Source organism: Puntigrus tetrazona, chromosome 25 (assembly GCF_018831695.1).
Source record: "Puntigrus tetrazona isolate hp1 chromosome 25, ASM1883169v1, whole genome shotgun sequence".
Taxonomy (NCBI): domain Eukaryota; kingdom Metazoa; phylum Chordata; class Actinopteri; order Cypriniformes; family Cyprinidae; genus Puntigrus; species Puntigrus tetrazona.
This window is the reverse complement of record NC_056723.1, coordinates 9,970,779-9,988,720: the sequence shown is the minus strand read 5'-3', so window position 1 is coordinate 9,988,720 and position 17,942 is coordinate 9,970,779. Positions and strand designations below refer to the sequence as shown.

The 17,942-nt window shown below is 35.0% G+C and overlaps 1 protein-coding gene across 2 annotated transcripts in view; it reads left to right on the top strand.

Annotated features, from left to right (window-relative positions):
- dock4 (dedicator of cytokinesis 4) overlaps positions 1 to 17,942 on the top strand; it is a 59,206-nt gene that overhangs the window by 14,079 nt on the left and 27,185 nt on the right. Inside the window, exons 2-17 of one of the 2 annotated variants that reach the window (XM_043228779.1) lie at positions 209 to 292; positions 1,057 to 1,097; positions 1,251 to 1,306; positions 1,769 to 1,865; positions 2,706 to 2,854; positions 4,231 to 4,315; positions 5,830 to 5,981; positions 7,567 to 7,648; positions 8,539 to 8,599; positions 9,259 to 9,391; positions 10,152 to 10,240; positions 14,491 to 14,616; positions 15,539 to 15,663; positions 16,525 to 16,687; positions 16,826 to 16,932; positions 17,011 to 17,167. In XM_043228779.1, coding sequence (XP_043084714.1) covers positions 209 to 292; positions 1,057 to 1,097; positions 1,251 to 1,306; positions 1,769 to 1,865; positions 2,706 to 2,854; positions 4,231 to 4,315; positions 5,830 to 5,981; positions 7,567 to 7,648; positions 8,539 to 8,599; positions 9,259 to 9,391; positions 10,152 to 10,240; positions 14,491 to 14,616; positions 15,539 to 15,663; positions 16,525 to 16,687; positions 16,826 to 16,932; positions 17,011 to 17,167 — 1,707 coding nt within the window. Of the gene's footprint in view, positions 1 to 208; positions 293 to 1,056; positions 1,098 to 1,250; positions 1,307 to 1,768; positions 1,866 to 2,705; positions 2,855 to 4,230; positions 4,316 to 5,829; positions 5,982 to 7,566; positions 7,649 to 8,538; positions 8,600 to 9,258; positions 9,392 to 10,151; positions 10,241 to 14,490; positions 14,617 to 15,538; positions 15,664 to 16,524; positions 16,688 to 16,825; positions 16,933 to 17,010; positions 17,168 to 17,942 lie in introns of those variants that run through there. The other variant, XM_043228782.1, reaches the window with a different exon arrangement.

Genomic DNA, 17,942 nt, shown 5'->3' with positions numbered 1-17,942 from the left:
TTGAGAATGACTTTAAAATCCCCGTTCCTAAATTCGGAGTGAATATTGAACATAATGTTGATATTGCTTCACCCACTGGGCCGAGATAAAGATGGATTCCATCTCTCCCATGCAAAGTTTTCAAAAGACAGATGGTTTTGTCACATTGTGTTTACTTCACTCGGGAGTCGCATCGTTTTTTGACTCTCTGTTTTTTTTTTCCCTTCAGTGCTGGCAAATTTTCGAGGGATGGTTCAGCATGGACTTCCGCTGGAGATCGGTGACACCGTGCAGATTCTGGAGAAATGTGAAGGTAGTTGTTGTTGTGTTGTCCTCCGCTGTGGAGATTCTGATTTCTGTATTTTTTTGAGATGCAGTCAAATAGAAGAAGCTATTGCTGCAAAAGAAGCAGTTAATATACAGTATATATATATATATATATATATATATATATATATATATATATATATATATATATATATATATATAATTACCATTAAATACCCACAGAAGCTGGCATGGCAATTAAAACATTTTATATATATCTAATTATATTTCTAATTCTAATTATATTATATTTTTTATTAAACTATAGCTGTCAAATTTAGTATATATTTTGAAAATATTTACACATATATATTTATATTCATATTATTTTAATAATTATACCATAAATCTGTACCATAAATCAGTCATAAGTATCTATTTTTAGAAATTGAGATTTATACATAATATTTTATTGATATATGGTTTGTTAGGATAGGACAGTATTTAGCTGAGATACAACTGTTTGAATATCTGAAATCTGAGTGTGCAAAAAATCTAAATACTTTGAAAAACACCTTATAATTTGTCCAATTAAATTTTTTGCAATGCATATGACTAATCCAAAATTAAAACCTTGATTAATCGTTTGACAGTACTATATAAAATATTTATTTATTCATAAGTATTTTAATATCTTTTATATGTAATGTGTAACACATACTTAAAGTTGAAATGGTTATTGGTGTTTAATACGCTATGCATTCTGCTGAAATATAAAAGTGTAAAATTATTATAATTGCCACTTTGCAGGATGGTACAGAGGATTCATCACAAAGAATCCAAACTTAAAGGTGAGACCAATCCTATATCGCTTTGTGTTTGATTTTATACATATTTCGTCATCTGCACATTGATATACAGATATACAGAGTGCATGTTTGTTTACTCGTGTGTCTTGCATGCAGTAATTGGCTCATTAAATATATTTTTGTTGTCTCTCCCAGGGAATATTCCCGAGCTCCTATATTCACCTCAAGAATGCCCACATCAAGAACAAAGGGTATGAGTTCATGAACACATTGTATATACACATCTGCCAATTAAACCACACTTACAAACATAAATCAAAAATGTCTAAAATGCAATTGCGTTATATAATGAATAATAAATCGATCCAAGCAGCGTTGATTTTAAAGAGAGACCGTTTTGACTCTGGTGGGACTGGTCACCCGCGAACACAAATTCTCACCTTTGACCTGCCACCAGTGCCCTTGAGGAAAACACTGAACTGCTACTAGAGGCCGTCCTTGTGTTTCAGATAAAACGCTTTTGCTAAATGACACGTCTGCTCTGTTGAAGTGACAGGAGCCTTCACTATCCCACAAGCCATCGCAAGTGTATTTGCGGACACGTCCTCATGAGTCAGTGTTATTCCTCGGGGTCACGTGAGGTCACTGCTCTCCATCCTGAACTCGTTCAGATGTGCGTGTGTGATTGAGTGCTCGTGTTTCTTGCCCTGCAGGCAGTTCGAGACCGTCATTCCCACCGAGGACTCGGTCATTACAGAGATAACTATGACCTTGAGAGACTGGGGCACCATGTGGAAGCAGCTCTACATGGTAAATATCACTCTGTGTGCTGCGCTCAACAAATGCTGTTGCTTTAACTGTGGACAAGTTCTTTTTTTTTAGTCTGTTTTTTATATGAGTGTCAATGATACGTGAATTCACTGGAAATTCTTTGACATTCAAAGCCCGTGAGGAAACAAGAACCCTGTCTTTGCCAAAACTGTATTTTGCATTTCGTAAAAAAAAAAATGATCAAAGAATAAGATATTGTTACAAAACATTTAAAATAAAAAAATATTATTTTCTGAAAAACAATTATGTAGATAGATGTAAATTATATATTTATATATTTACATTATATTTATTTATTTATTTATTAGTATAGTTTTATATTTAGATGGATAGGTAGATCAATATAGATGTATTAATGAAAGTGAAATAAAATACGTCAATATATTAAACATAAAATACAATATATTGTTACATACTAATAATTATGAATATATATGTGTACATATATATGTACATATAATATGAATAGATTTTCACTATTGACACTTAATTGTTTTTTTTTTTCACTTTTTATTCATTCATGTTGCTTGAGTGCAGTTTTATATTGTGATTTGTTTTAACCATTGCATTGTTAATTAAAAAAAAAAAGTTACCAGGCAACTGGCCAGTAATTTTGTTTCATTTACCCGAAGACAAGTTCTATTCATTCGGAGCTTGGCATGTATTAATTAATAAGACGTAGTCTGAAAACAGTTTCTGCTGAAACCGTACCGACTATATCATTTTCTTAAACTCTTTTTTTTTTTGGAAGTCTCATTTAATTAAAAAGGTGAAGACGGTTTCTCTGTCGCCCACTCATGTTTTTTCTGTGCGTCTCAGAGGAACGAGGGGGATCTTTTCCACAGACTGTGGCACGTGATGAATGAGATACTGGATCTGCGGCAGCAGGTTCTGGTGGGCCACCTCACTCACGACCGCTTGAGCGACATCAAACAGCACATCACGGCACGGCTGGACTGGGGCAACGAGTGAGTTACGTCACAAACAAAATCACTGTCTTCCTCATAATGCTATTCGTATCGACTAATGCAACTTTGAGTTGTGTGACAACTTCAGAGCCTTGCAGAAGCATTCGGTTTGATTCATTTACGCCATTAGAGTTTGGCTTTCCTGTCGTTGCCACATTGTGTTATTTTTTTTTTTCGGCGCTTGCGAATGTATTGTGCAGTACACGTAAAAACAGTGGGTGGGAAGCGTGATGGGGACAGTGATGATGAACTACCGGCAAATGCTGGCCAATCTGTCAGCCATGTGCTTGAATGCTTATATGAGTTTTTTTTCTCTAAAAAATAAATCGCAGATGGTAGTAACGAGTGGGACGTGTTACGTATGGTTTTTTGGTGACTTAGTCGTGTTTTGGAGGGTTTACAATGAAATGGATTTTTCTCACATTTGATTCATGCTTTGTGAGGGTTACTGCGGATAGTTCTCAGAGATTTACTTGGGTTATTGCTGTGTTTTGGAACCTGCCATAAAAATGGAATTTAATGTATAAAGTGGAATGTGACCGTATTTGGCAAAATTTGGATGAATGAAACAAAAGCAGGGTGGATATTTATCCATGCTTTGATTTGAAACATCTGGTGTGGGGCACTTTATTTGCCAAAAATCAGATATTGTTCAAATTCCATTGATTACATTTTTATAAGATTAATTGAACCGTGGTGTATTGATAATGCATTTTTGCCAATAAATGTATTTGTATATTGTGCATGTTAAATTAAACCAGGCAACACATCATTTCTGTGAATAATTCCAGAATCATGCGTTAAAATTGCAATAAATTATTGCATTGTTATAGTTATATGAATTATGTTGATGAGCCGTGCTTTTTGATTAATAAAATTAAAACACAATAAAGAAAAATCTAAACAGAAAACATTAAATAAAATGGAATTTTGGGGGAACAATTTGATTTCATAGGGCCTGATTTTTATTACAGCCAAGACAAAAGCTGTTAATTACTAAACAATGACATAATTGTTTTAATCAAATGATAACAGAAAAATAAACAAAAATGTGAGTTTATGGCCTTTTTTTGTCAATTAATTAATGCAATTTAATGAATAATTACATATATGGTTGTCACAATACTTTACATATTTTTATTTGTTTATTATTCATATATTTAATATTTTGATAATAAAAATATCGATATTGTTTATATTTTTATGTGATATAAATTGTATATTTCTCTAGCAAATTCCAAATGTCACTAACAAACGTCTATTTTTATATGTTGTTGCTAATTCCAAAATAGTGCCAAATTGGAAAATGCTAAATTATACTAACCATGGTGAGATTTGATAGGTAGAATCAAAATGTGTGTTTTTGTATGTGACAGGCAGCTGGGTTTGGATCTGGTCCCCAGGAGGGACTTTGGCATGGTGGACCCTGATGAGATCAGCATCACAGAGCTGTATCGGCTGGTGGGTAGTCATACATCCACGCTCACGTACATGCATACACACAAACACACACACACACACACACACATTCCCATTACCCATGAGTCACCTCACCTCCCTCCTCTGCCACCCATATTGCTGTGTTACTATGGCAACTGCAACTCGACCTGACGCCAAGGCTCTCTCTCGAGTGCTTCGTCCTCTGTTTTAACAAAGAGACACACACACACAGACACACACACACCTCCAGTCGCCTGTGTATAGGGAAATGATAGTAATTAAGGACAAGAGAGAAATGCTAAATGGCGCATTAACAGGCTGTTTGCAAACTGCAGAGACACTTCACGCATGCAGTTTCCTGCCCTTATAATTTGGCATACATGCTGCATCGTTGGCGCAATTGGTTCAAATCTCTCATAACAGTCTCAACAGATCTTTGCAATATAATATCTGTTCCAAAAACTAGTGAGCCGTCTTCTGCCGACATAAGCAGCTGCCTGCTAAGGGAGCATTTTACCTTATTTTATTTTATTGTGTATTTTATTTTCAATTTATGTTATAATTAGTTATTACTATAAATCTAATCTAATCCATATATTATTCTAGTCCAGTTATTATAATAAATATAATATAAAATATGTTATATTTTATTGCTTTTCTTTCTTTTTACTGAATATTATATCATGATAACATATGAAATAACACTTCAAAATGACATTAATAAAATAAATAAATAATATCATAATATAAATATTATTTTTGTATTAGATTTCATTCATTTTTTTATTTTACTAAGTACTCTTGATTTATTTTATTATTTTAAATAGTTAAATATGAATTAGTTTTGTTATGAATAGATTCATTACATTTCTCATTATTAAATATCCATGTAAATTGTGTCTGCAATGTCTTTAAAATGCTGCCTAGCTCACTAGATTTTTAAAGGAGAGCTAGTAAGGCAATGCCAGTATAGTCAAAATTCACTTTTTCCTCTCAGCTGCAGGCCTGACCACACGTGTCCCAGTTTCCACTGGTCCATGGGTGGGCAGAGGTGTGGGGGTAGGGGTTAAAGGAGGAAGGAAAGAAACAAAAGAGAACAAGATGTGGGTGTGGATGTACTAGACTAGAGAGAGCGATTAAAGAGAGGATAGTGGGAAGTGAGGGCGCAAGCAAAAAAAGACACCAGTGCGGCGTCCCTCGGGTCGAGTGCCTTTTTGAAGGATCTTTCTGTTCAGAAGAACATAGGGATGGTCCAAGATGAAACCACAGTGCTGGGGTTTTTATGATCTCTTATTAATTTCATATAAGTGGTTTATAGTGAAGAAATATGTAGGTTACGTAAAGCTTTAGTTTCACTTACTACGTTTATGCATTTTTTTACATAAATATACAGTATGTGCTGCTGCTGTAGTGGTGGCTAGTTGAGGAGGGCTGTTAGGTAATTTATGGAAATTTTGAGTTACCGTGTTGGTGTAAATGTCTTTGTGATTATATTGATTCATTTTTATGTTTTCTTGTTTGCTTTTTTTTTATAGATGGAGAGACGTCATCGTAGACGCGAGGCTCCCCCGCAGGCCAGTATGCACCACCTGTTCCTTCAGATGAAGAGCATGATGAGTTCAAACCTGGGGGAGGAGCTGGAAGTCTTCTTCTCTGTTTATGACAGCAGGGAAATGCGACCAATCAGGTGCCATCTCCAACCCTAGACACCCAATTGCAAGTCTCAAATTGACTAAAGTGTGACTAAAACAGCCAAAAATCATTTAATCATGCTGTTTAAACCTGCATGACATTCTTTCTTCTGTAGAACACAAAGATATTTTGAAAAACGTCTTCCATTCAATTAAGTAAATGGCATCCAATGTTGACTTGTGTATGGCTTTTAGACAAATACAATCTAAGTTGTATTAAAAAACGTCAAAGCTTTAAAATGACAGTAAATGGGGGGGGTCGAGATTTGGAAACCCCAAAAAGTACATCATAAAAGTTCTCCAAATGGCTCCCTGGGGTTAATAAACGCCTTCTGAAGCAAAGAGATGCATTTGTAAAAAACAAATCAAAAACTTTTTTTTTTTTTCAACATTATGAAACATAATCTCTAGCTTCTGCTAACTGTCACGCACACATTAACAAAATACAGCTGTCTCAAACGGATGACGAGGAAGGTTGGAGGATTTCGATAATCCAAATCCAAATTTTTGATTGCTGTGAATAAAACGTTTCGCAAGACTAGCATGTTCTTACTGGAGTTTGCTTCAGTCCCCCATTCACTTCCATTATAAAGCTTGGAAGAGCCAGGGCATATTTTACCATATTTATCTGAAAAAAGAAAGTCGTATACGCCTACTATGGCTTGAGGGTGAATAATTCATGAGGTAATTTTAATTTTTGAGTGAACTAACTAAATTTGATTGGTATGCAATAAAAGAAAACATCTTTTTCGCCATCACTTGACCAATTAATGCTAGCACTTAACTCTTCTATTAATTTTGGTCTCTGAGCTAGACTAACTGAGACTTGTATATTGTCGCTCTCTTGTCGGTCTGTTTGCTTTTACTTTGAATGCCACTTTGGATAAAAGCGTTTGTCAAATGACTAAAGGTAAATGTTAAATAAAAGGCTTTCATGTTGACCATGCATTGATTCGGTCTGACCCCGATTTCATAAATTATGAATCCCTATACTCTTTCTGGCTGTCTGAAAGACGTCTCCAAGCCCCGACCAGTCATCCATCAATACGTTTACCTAGAGGATATCTGTATGACGCTATCGGACTATTACGTTGATTGCGCCGCTACTGGGAACTAATATCTGAAATCCAGTTCGGCTTTGACGTCAGTGCATCTGTTTACCGCTCTCCATCCTACATACATCAGCCTGAGGGATGTTTTAGTTTCACATCCATGGCGGAACTACGGCCTTGATGTGTTTGTTGAATTTTTCATTGGTTTCTGTCTCTTTTTCTCTCCCTCCTTCTCTCTCGCCGCTCGTGTTAGGGGGGTGTACTGTTCAGGCACCCCTCCTCGTTGTAAATTATTCAGAACGAGTGGCGCCCCAGGGCACTTAGTGAAAGTGAAGGAGAATCGAGGAGATACCGAGCCTCAATGGGCCTCTACTTGTAATTACCTAGCACTAGTGTCAGAGGAGATGCACTAACACATGCAGTCGAAGACGCACACATACACACCCGCACCGGTCTTGCTGTGTTTCCTTATGCTTCACGGCGTGTTTGTGGTGAACCTTGCGGTCTCTCTTTCTTTCTGTCTGTGCAGTGAGAGGTTCTTTGTGCGCCTCAATAAGCAAGGGCTTCCAAAGTCTCCAGAGAAGACTGAGAGGCAGTGTACACTCTTTGTTGTAAGTATGGACTTTTTTGGGGGTGCACCAAGGGCGTGTCCTTGGACATATTTCATTTGCTCCGGCACTGAATGGATCTGGTGCTGTTGTAGATGAATGGTCTACTAGGCGGAACGCATATCCATGACCGAAAAATGTGGATAATGGGGCGGATTTTAAATTCAAATGCGAACCAGAAAGCATTTCTTTGTGATTTTGAAAAGCATATTTCGAAGTAAATAAAATAACACATTTTACAGTTGTCATTTGTAAATGTCTAGAGTAAGACTGTCAGCTGATTCAAAATTATAATCAAATAAATACATGCTATATAATAATATATAACATGCTGAGTAGTTAATCACATTGACTGCAATAATATGAATGAAATAAATGAAATACTTGCTACGAAAAGCCCCCAAAATGTAGTTTGTATAATGTAAGGAATTTGATTTTTTTTTGTGGCAGACAATCAGTTCATTGAGTTGACATTGAAAAAAGTGTCTTTGGATGTAAAAATATTGCATTGTTTCCCTTTTTTTTGTTTTCTTTGTTTTTCTTTTGTTCTTTTGTTGTTTTTTTATTTTAGTACTGTAGTTCAGTTGTTTTTGTTTTATTAGTTCTTTTGTGGTTTTTTTTGTTCTATTGTTTGTTTTGTAATATTTTATTAGTTTTTTATGTTTTGCTTTTATGTTTTGTTTAGGTTTTTTTTTGCTTTGCTAGTTCGTTTTATTTTATCATTGCGTCGCTTTTTACTGCATACTGTATTTAATAACAATAAACGAGCATGTTAAATTGACGCGCTTGATTTGATTGTTTAAATAGTAACTTTTAATAGCGTAGGTTTAGAGTATGTTTGGTAAATGGAATCTAGTGTATATTGCTCAATAAAACATTTGTCTTTTTTTAAGGATTTGGGAAGTAGCGATCTTCGCAAAGATGTGTATGTTGTAGCTCATATTTTTAGAATAGGTAAGAGCTGTTGGATACACATAAATTTTCTCGCCGTGTGACCTGTCATAATGCCTTAGTGATTCTATCATAGGTGCCATATGGATTTCACAACTTGATAGCGCACTGCTTCATAGTGCTTTAAGATTTTTCAGATGTATTCGTCAATAGTAATGGTGGCGTTATAAGGGCTGAATGACAGGCCACTTGAGTCGGTTGTGAGACAAGATGGTGTCTTTGTCTGTAAACGTCACCTTTGTGTCTGTGTAGCAGTCGTCGCTACATGCATGGCCTGCACCGGTACAGATTCTGTGATGTTACAGTAGAAATTAATGCTCATTTGCATGTATGTAATTCATGTCACTGTGGACTGGGAAGTGTTCATTGTGTAACGGTTGTTCGTATGTCTATTTTGTGTTTCAAGCGTCATTATAAAGACATAAGTGTTAATCGTTCTGCCATAAGAGCTACATAAAACTGACAAGTCATCCAGAGTTTCTTGGTAAGACGCTGCTGTAATGCTTAAGTTGTGTCACGTGACACATCATGTCAAGCTTGTCGCAGTGCTATGTGTTCTTTTAGGCAGAATACGAAAATGTCTGTTACGTCTTTTTGTATCGGCTAATATATACATTTTTTTATACAAGCAGTGCGTGAGCCTCTGTATGTGTCTCCCGCAGGGCGAATGGTCGCGGGTGAGAAGAAGAGCGTGAGTAACACACAGTACAAGCGTCCGTACGGTTGTGCCGTGATTAGCGTGGCTGACCTGTTAACAGCTGACTTCAAGGACGATCACTTGCTGAAGATTTATTCGTGAGTATTGCCCCCTAGCTTTTTGATTAAATGTATTTCTTTTAAAAATCAACTGAATTTACCGGTTCTGATTTACCACTCAAACAGAATAAAAAAAAATTGTTGCACCAACTCAGATATCATTCATATTTGTAAAATATAGTTTGTGCATTGTAAATAGTGCTGTCTTATGATTAATCCAAAATAAGTTTTTGTTTGTATAATATATGTTTGTGTACTGTGCATATTTATTATGTATATATAAAAGCACACAGATACAGTATATATTTAAAAAAAGGTACATGTATGTATATATTTGAGTGTGTGTGTTTATCTTTTGTATTATATGTAAATATATTTCATATACAAACAATAATTGTATATATAATGCATGTGTTTGTGCATATACATAATAAATATATGCAGTACGCACTCATGTATGTGAACAGAAAATTATTATTTTAGATCATTCTTAGTTCGTTTCGCTTTTTTGTTTTGCCTTTGACGAGAAATGGCTTCAACTCTGTTTTTGCTACTCAATTTTAAATCACAGACACTCTTAAAATCTTAATCTCCAAATCGTAATCTTTGCAAGTGACAAGACAAGCAAGAACTACGGGAAAAAGTGCATTACACTGTTGCTGTATCCTAAATTTCCTTAATTTCACATTACCAGGAAAAGCATGAATATACTGAGATGATATTCAAATTCAAAATTCACACGGACGTATTCGTAACTTGTCGAAATACGTAGCAGATGTATGTCACATTATGTTTACAGATGTAACGCAGAGAGTGAGTGGTACCAAATCCACGACAGTATCATCAGGAAGGTCAGCTCACGATACAGCCATATTGGCTCAAATACAGGTAAGTACCTGCAATCTTTAGTTCTTTTAAAGGGATTATACCAATAAACACAAAGTCATGTCATTCCAGACCAGTATGACATAAGAACAGAAAGTTTAGTCTGTAATGCACCTGTCACGGTTGTGGTTTGGCGGGAAGGAGCACACGACAAGTAAAATAAACTGATTTAATCCTCTGAATGGGCAAAATAAATATATTCAAACAGGCAGGCAGGCCTAAACCACGTAAGGACCTCGACGATCGGACAAACTGAATACAAACACACAGGACTTAAATATACAACGTAAATACTTAATAAATAAGACACAGGTGAAAACGCTAAGACAGTTAACTAAAGTAGGTCACACGGTACACATGGCACACGACAAAAACAACAACAAAAGAGTCCAAAGACGTGACAGCACCGAATCTCTTCGCATTTCTTTTTGGGAGAAACATTTTTGTCTGTCATAGTGTTCTGAAAAAAACAAGCGATTGATTTAATTGGAGTATTGAAATTGTATCAAATCATGCTGCAGAATTTCTTTTCTTCATGCTCTTTAGATATAAATAGCAGAACTCTTTACAGAGAAATGCCGGGGTCTCTCCTAGCAACAGGTTCTGAGCAGCGGCAGAAGCCTGCAGTCGAAGCACACGCCAGAGAGACCGAGCAGAGCTGTTATTCAGGCGCTTTTGTTTTTATGACGTCTGCATGACTCAAAGAGTCATGGCCGCTTTAATAAGACCAGCATTTCAAGAAGACCTTTGCGCCAAGCTTGTTTTAGGATTGGCCATTTGTCATAATGGAACGTATGTTAATAGCTACTTATATTCGTTCATTTTAAAAGTGGCGGTGTCTTTTACTCGCAGTGGATTGAAGGTGAAGCGTGTAACTCACGTGCAGCATCTCAGCTCGCAAGAACAACTTGCTTAGATTTTGTAGAGAAAACATGAACACTAGCTGGGGCTGTTGTGTTTTCCAGTCAGTCCACCAAAATGCCCGAAGAGCTATCGTGAATAGTGAAATAAAATCTCTTCCTTGGGGTAATTTGTTTCTTTTTCCATTTTTTATTACTGATGGTAAAGATTTATAATAACCATTTTAGCTATGTTACTAGTTATTGGTCGTTCAAAAACCGATCCCATCTGTGATACCACCCGGTATGATCCAAACCATGAGATCTGTTGCGGCCGTACACTTTTGTCTTGCTGTTTGAAGAAAAAAATACAATTTCTAAAGTTTTCAGTCATGCTGATTTTGTCCACAGTCGAGATTTTATTATAAATTTTTTTATTATTTGAGAATTTTGGGCTATTAAAATGAGAAGAATGTCTGCCTGCCTGAAAAGCTACCATAGTTTTTAAAATGTTGCTTTTTATTTATTTATTTTTTTTTCATGTACTATATTCTATATTTCTTGTACGATAGTCTTTTTTATTTTGATATTATGTTTTCTATTTATTTTTGTATTAATGTTTTGTCTTTAGCCTAATGTTTTGGTTTGTTTTTTTATTGTTTTTTTTCTATACTCGGCTTGGCTTTGATTTGTCGTATTGTTTGTTTTTCGGCTTGATTTTGTTTTATTTGTGTTTTATTTTTTGTTTCGTATTTTGGATTTGGCCATGCTGTTTTTGTTTTTTGTTGTTTTTCATTGTGTTGATTTATTTGTTTTGCTATTGGCATGGCTTGGCTTGTTTTTTTTTTGCTTTGCGTGGCTTTGTTTTGTTGGTGCCAATCTTAAACATTCGATGACAAAGCCTGGTCTAGTCTTAGGTCTACAGACTCCGTTACAGAATCCATTACTTAGACACGTTTGTAGGATTTACAAGCACAGAAACCACAAACACAGACCTGTAATTCACTCAGCTAGATCAAAAAAAAAGATCTCCATCAGCTTATTAACGCCATCCAGTCATCTGCAGTAATTCACTTATGCTAAATGTCTTTTTAACCGATGACCATTAGTAGCTTTTTATCAGTCACACTCATCGGCTATCAGTGTGGACTGGACCGCCGTATCGATTTTGTGCAGTTGACCCTTTTCATGACATTGCTGTCACTCAATATGTTTTAATGGCCAAATCGCCAGCTCTTTAGCTAATCACTTGGATAAAAGCCAAATTACCGATATTGATTTTGTTGCTGGGTTAAAAAAGAAAACAAACAGAGATGAAGAGACAACAATGTTCGTTTTAACACTTAAAAAGGCAAACAGATGAAGTAGGGGTCTGTGAGTGCATGGTGTTGTGTTGTTGATGCCATGTTTTGTGGAGGTGGTGGAGTAGTAGTTATGTAATCTTGGTGTGCATCATCTCGCAAGTGGTTTCAAAATGAATGGACTGCCGGTGATTTCACTCGTGTGGGCAGCTTACTCTGAATACATTATGAAACCATAATGAAGCCATGGATTTATAGACGCTTCCAGAGCTTATAAACCCATCAAACCTCATCTGTGCAACTGAAGAACGTACCTGCAGTGTTTGTTGTTTGCCAAGTATGAGAACGGAGTCAAAGACCCCGAAGAAGACATCGGAGGCTTAAACTTGAAGAAGGGGGCCTGATAAAAAGAGGGTGGGAGTCGAAAAAGCCGATCAAGCTGGAAGGAGATTATGCAGTTTCTCTCATGTCAATCTAAACCGCAGGCCGCGTCCCTCAGCAGATGTACAGCAGGGTTATACTTGAGATGAAAGTCATTTAGACAAATGAAGGAATGAGAATGGGTGAAATTTCCATCTGTAAGAACTCAACATCTAGCTGGGCTTTGTGATGAAATTACTGGAGAAACAAAGTGTTTCTTCAAAGATACTCGGGACTTTAAAGTGTAAATCTAGTGCACGGATGTCAGAATAATTGGCTTTCATCAGTTGGATAAATGAGCGAGGCAGAGAAATGCTGGTTATTAAGTGTGCTGGAATACAATAAGATCTATTACTGATTCGATGGAGAGGTTATGGAAACAAGCACAAATGTTACAAAAGGGGATGAAGGCACCGGATTACCCATAATTCGTTTAATCAAGAAGCAGTTGGGTCATTCCCGTTATGCAAGACCTATTGAACGCTAGAAAAATAAATGTAATTTTTTTGTTTTGTTTTGTTTTTCTTGCTTAATTGCAAATAACGGTGAAAATAAAACACAAATTTAGCTGTTTAGAGGGACTGACTTTCAAGTTAATTTTCATAGTTTATTTAGGGATATTAATAATAAATAATTAAATCATTCAAATTCAGCCTTGTTTTATTCCTATATGATTCCTATATGAAAAAATATAGTGGGAAGCAATGGGATCCCAAAGCTTTGTCATGCATTAGAAAAACATGAAGTTAAGTAAATGGTGACAGAATTTTCATTTTTGAATTCGATTAGATTAGTTACAATTTTTTATTTCTGCTAAATTTTGCAGGTGAAATCTAGGTCATTTGACAGTTACCATTAACAGTGAAAATGTTTTGGCAAAGTAATTTTTGCTGAAATGTTACTATACTGTGGAAATATGTTTCATTGTGAGATATATTTATTTTTTTGTAAGTTTTGGAAATATTTAAAACATATTACTGAAACTATTTTATGTATATATTAGTGTTAATCACATCCAAAATATTTTTTTTGGTTTACATAATATATGTACGGTACTGTGTCTATTTATAATGTGTATACAAACACACACACACACACACATACTTGTATATAAATTTAAGAAAAATATAAATATAAATTAGTGCTGTCAAATGATTAATTGCATACAAAATAAACATTTTTGTTTACATATGTGTGTACATTGTATATTTATACACACACATATAATATATAAATGCACACACATACAGTATATATATTGAAAACATACGTATGTAAAGTCAATATGTCTACATTTATATTCATATAAGTTTGATTATTATACATTAACATAAACACAGCACACGTGATTAAATCAAATGAATTGTTTGACAGCACTAGTATTCATATATACATAATAAATATACACACGCAAATGAAAACCTTTATTTTGCATGCGATTATTTGTTTGACAGCATTAGTGTTCATTCATTTGTTTTTTCAGTACATTAGTGAATGATTTGTGAAACTGAATTATACGTATTCTGTTAGGATTACGTTCTCTTCCAGACTTTCTCTACATATGGTACAGTAACAGCAATCCAGCTGTTTTTATTGGCAGACGCTTATGGTTGTGTTCTGTTAACATATGGTATAACACTGTCGGATTTTAGTGCAAAACATTCATTGAAATCTATTTGTGTTTATTTCGTAGGCCTTAATGTCTCTCTCCAGCTCCTGCATGGGGATATGGAGCAGATTCGCAAGGATTACATGCGTCTTTTCACCCGCAACGTCTCTATTACTAAGAGGCTTGGTTTCTCCGATATCATCATTCCAGGTGGGATAATCGTGTTTTGTTGCTTTTATTCATCCCATTACCATTGAATTTATGCTTTGCAGTGTTATGCAAATGAAATCTGTAGCTTTACGATATCTTTTGTCATTCAGTCGTATCATATGGTAATGTGGCCGCTCTGTGCCGTTCGTGGGAATGCTTTAATCATGTCGTTATCCAGTTAATTAACTGCTTAGCAGAATAAATACAGTCTTTACATTACATTACTTTGAGAGATAAGTGTCATATTTATATATATATATATATATATATATATATATATATATGTGTGTGTGTGTGTGTGTGTGTGTATGTATATATATATATATATATATATATATATATATATATATATATATATATATATATATATATATATATATATATAATGTGTATATGTATATGTATATATAATTTAACACACACATCTAATAAAGCACAGTCTGTTTTTGGTCCTTTTTCCTTTGTTTGACTGTAACATAAAATGGCTTGTACTTTGTCCTTTCGTTACACGCAATGCACTGGTGTGCCCACATTTTATTTGATATTTGCTTTCACACCCTCTGTTGGCGACGGGGCACCTTTGAGCCACAAGTGTTGACAGAGTAATTAGAAATGTTTTGTGGTGTTTCTAACATCTCTGAGGATCTTTGACAGTTTCAGTTGAAATTTATTCACAGTTTTCTTGCCCTGCTCTTGTAAGAATGTGCTTTATAAAAAAAATAAAAATAGAACAATATCGTCTTGAAGTACATTGTAAACAAAGTATTCATGGTCAGTTATCAGTCTATCTGCACACAATAGAAAAATCGACTCCGTTTTCAGCTACTTCTCCTGATAAGCTGATTTCAACACACGATTGCCGACTGGAAGTGCCGCGTTGGTTGAAAATGATTTGTGAGATATGGTTATCTTCCTCCTGCAGGTGAAATAAGAAACGACCTGTATGTGACCCTTGAGAGGGGTGAGTTTGAGAAAGGTGGAAAAAGCGTGGCGCGTAATGTTGAAGTCACCGTCTATCTGCTGGGAGGTGATGGGCAGCTTCTGAAGGTGAGAACCGACATCATGTGTTTTCTGTTGCTGTGTCATGTTTCCGTCTAAATTCATAGATGTTTATTGAACACTTTCAGTTGTTTATACGTTTTGAAGTGACTCTTGTCTTGTCGTGAGTTTGAAAAAAATAATTTTAAAGGAAAGAATTAAAAAAAAGAGTTATAGAATTTAATTTAATTAATTAATTCCTTTAGTTTCATTTTGTACTTAGATAACAAAAACTTAAATAAAATGATTAAAATCAAATAGACATTAAAAAAATTTAAATAATTTAAAATGCCAAACACAGCACTAAAACTAAAATTATAATTTAATATAATACACATTTTTTATCAAAAAGTGTCTTAAAATGTGTCTAATATTATCCAGTTTTGAAATAAGTACTAATCATTTGTTTACATGTGTCACTACATCTCATTTATTTCATTAAATAATTAAATAAAAAAAGAAATATTAATGAGCTATGCTTTTAAAAATATATTTCTTTACATATTTCACTACATCCTATTTATGTCAGTAAATAGTTAAATACAAGCAGTTTCTCTTTTAAAACAGTAAAATATTTGAGCATAATCTAAGTAATAACGGCATAATAATGCTTTTGTGTGGTTGTGATGTCAAGTTAACAGTTTTTATTATTTGTTTTTTATTTATTTATTTGGGAAGTTAAAGACTTAAAAAGAGCATTTTTGGTTTTCAGATTTTGGCCCAGTGGATCCAAAACGTATAAAATGAACGCATTAATGCTTCATGACTACTTCGTAATAACATGTGCTGTTGACTGGTTCACAGTACAGCTTTCAATATTTTTTACAACTGTTATTGGGGTCAGTTTGATGTTTTTCATTTCTCTCTCAGGGTCTGGTTTGTTGTGGCTCCGGGGAGCCAGGAGTGGATGAGCACCGCTCTTTTGTCCTGTATCACAGTAACAGCCCTCGCTGGGCCGAACAGATCAAACTGCCCATCCCTCTGGAGATGTTTCACGGCACACACTTGCGCTTCGAGCTCAGGCACTGCTCCAGTAAGACTCCACTACGTTTGCACTTTTTTCTCGGAAGAATTGATTTTACGTCTACTTGCTATTCCACCTTCTGAGATTTTAGACTTTGCAATTATTGACTCATTTCACATTTAACTACCGTTGCCTCTGTTCGCGCAGCAAAGGAAAAGGGCGAGAAGAAGCTTTTCGGCTTCTCTTTTGTCCCTCTGATGCAGGACGATGGGAGGCCGTTGCCTGATGGGACGCATGAGCTCATTGTCCACAAGGTGCTGTCTCTTTGTGAATCAGTCTGTTTGTATGAATCGTACGAATCTTATTATATATACAGACTTTGTGTCTTACAGTGTGAAGAGACAGCTGATCTCCAGGATCCCGCTCGGTACCTCAAACTGCCATTTTCCAAAGCCAGCCTCCAGCCGGGAAACAACCAGACAATAAAGAGCAGCAAAGAGTCTTTCTGGATCCAGTCGTCTCTTTGCTCCACTAAACTCACTCAGAATGGTGAGATGATGTTCCTCCTTACAATATGCCAAAAAACTAAATTAAGTTATCTGGATTTGAGACAAGAGATTAAGTTAAACCTGATCTGGCATAAACACTTCAAGAAGAAATTAAGGGTTGGCGGTATTACCAAAATGTTATATTGTGACGTGGGTAATTTTATTTCACAGTAACGATATGTATCACAATATAGTTATTTTTGCTTTAAATAAACTCTTATAATATCAAAACATTTTTATACCATAGAAATTTCAAAATTCTTTTAAATATATACCTCAAGCTCACTGAAGACAATAAACGGCATTGAAGTAAGAATAAGAATCTTTTTACAAACAGTAGGACAAAAAGACTGCAGTAGAACAAATAAATAAAAAATGATACATACATTGTATAAGGTAATTCAATTAATGAGAGACAGCAGGAATAACAATTCATGGAATTTCGAAAAATGTTTAAAAAACTATGCTAACGAATCTGATTAGATGCTAACGATCTAATCAGATTCAGTTATCTATGCTAAGCTACAGCTAAAAGTGCTACCACCAGCCTATTTTCCTTTGATCCTTTATGACCTAAATTACTGTGTTTATGAGAATACTTGCATAAATGGCAATTTTGACACGTAAAAGTTCAAGGTTTCAGAAAAAAATCTGTTAAATCTCATTATGTATTATAGTACTATTAGTATTATAGCATTATAAAAATAACAATATCAATGTATTTTAAAGTTTTACTTTAGAAAAAAGTATTGTTATTTAAGTAGCTTGTATTTTTT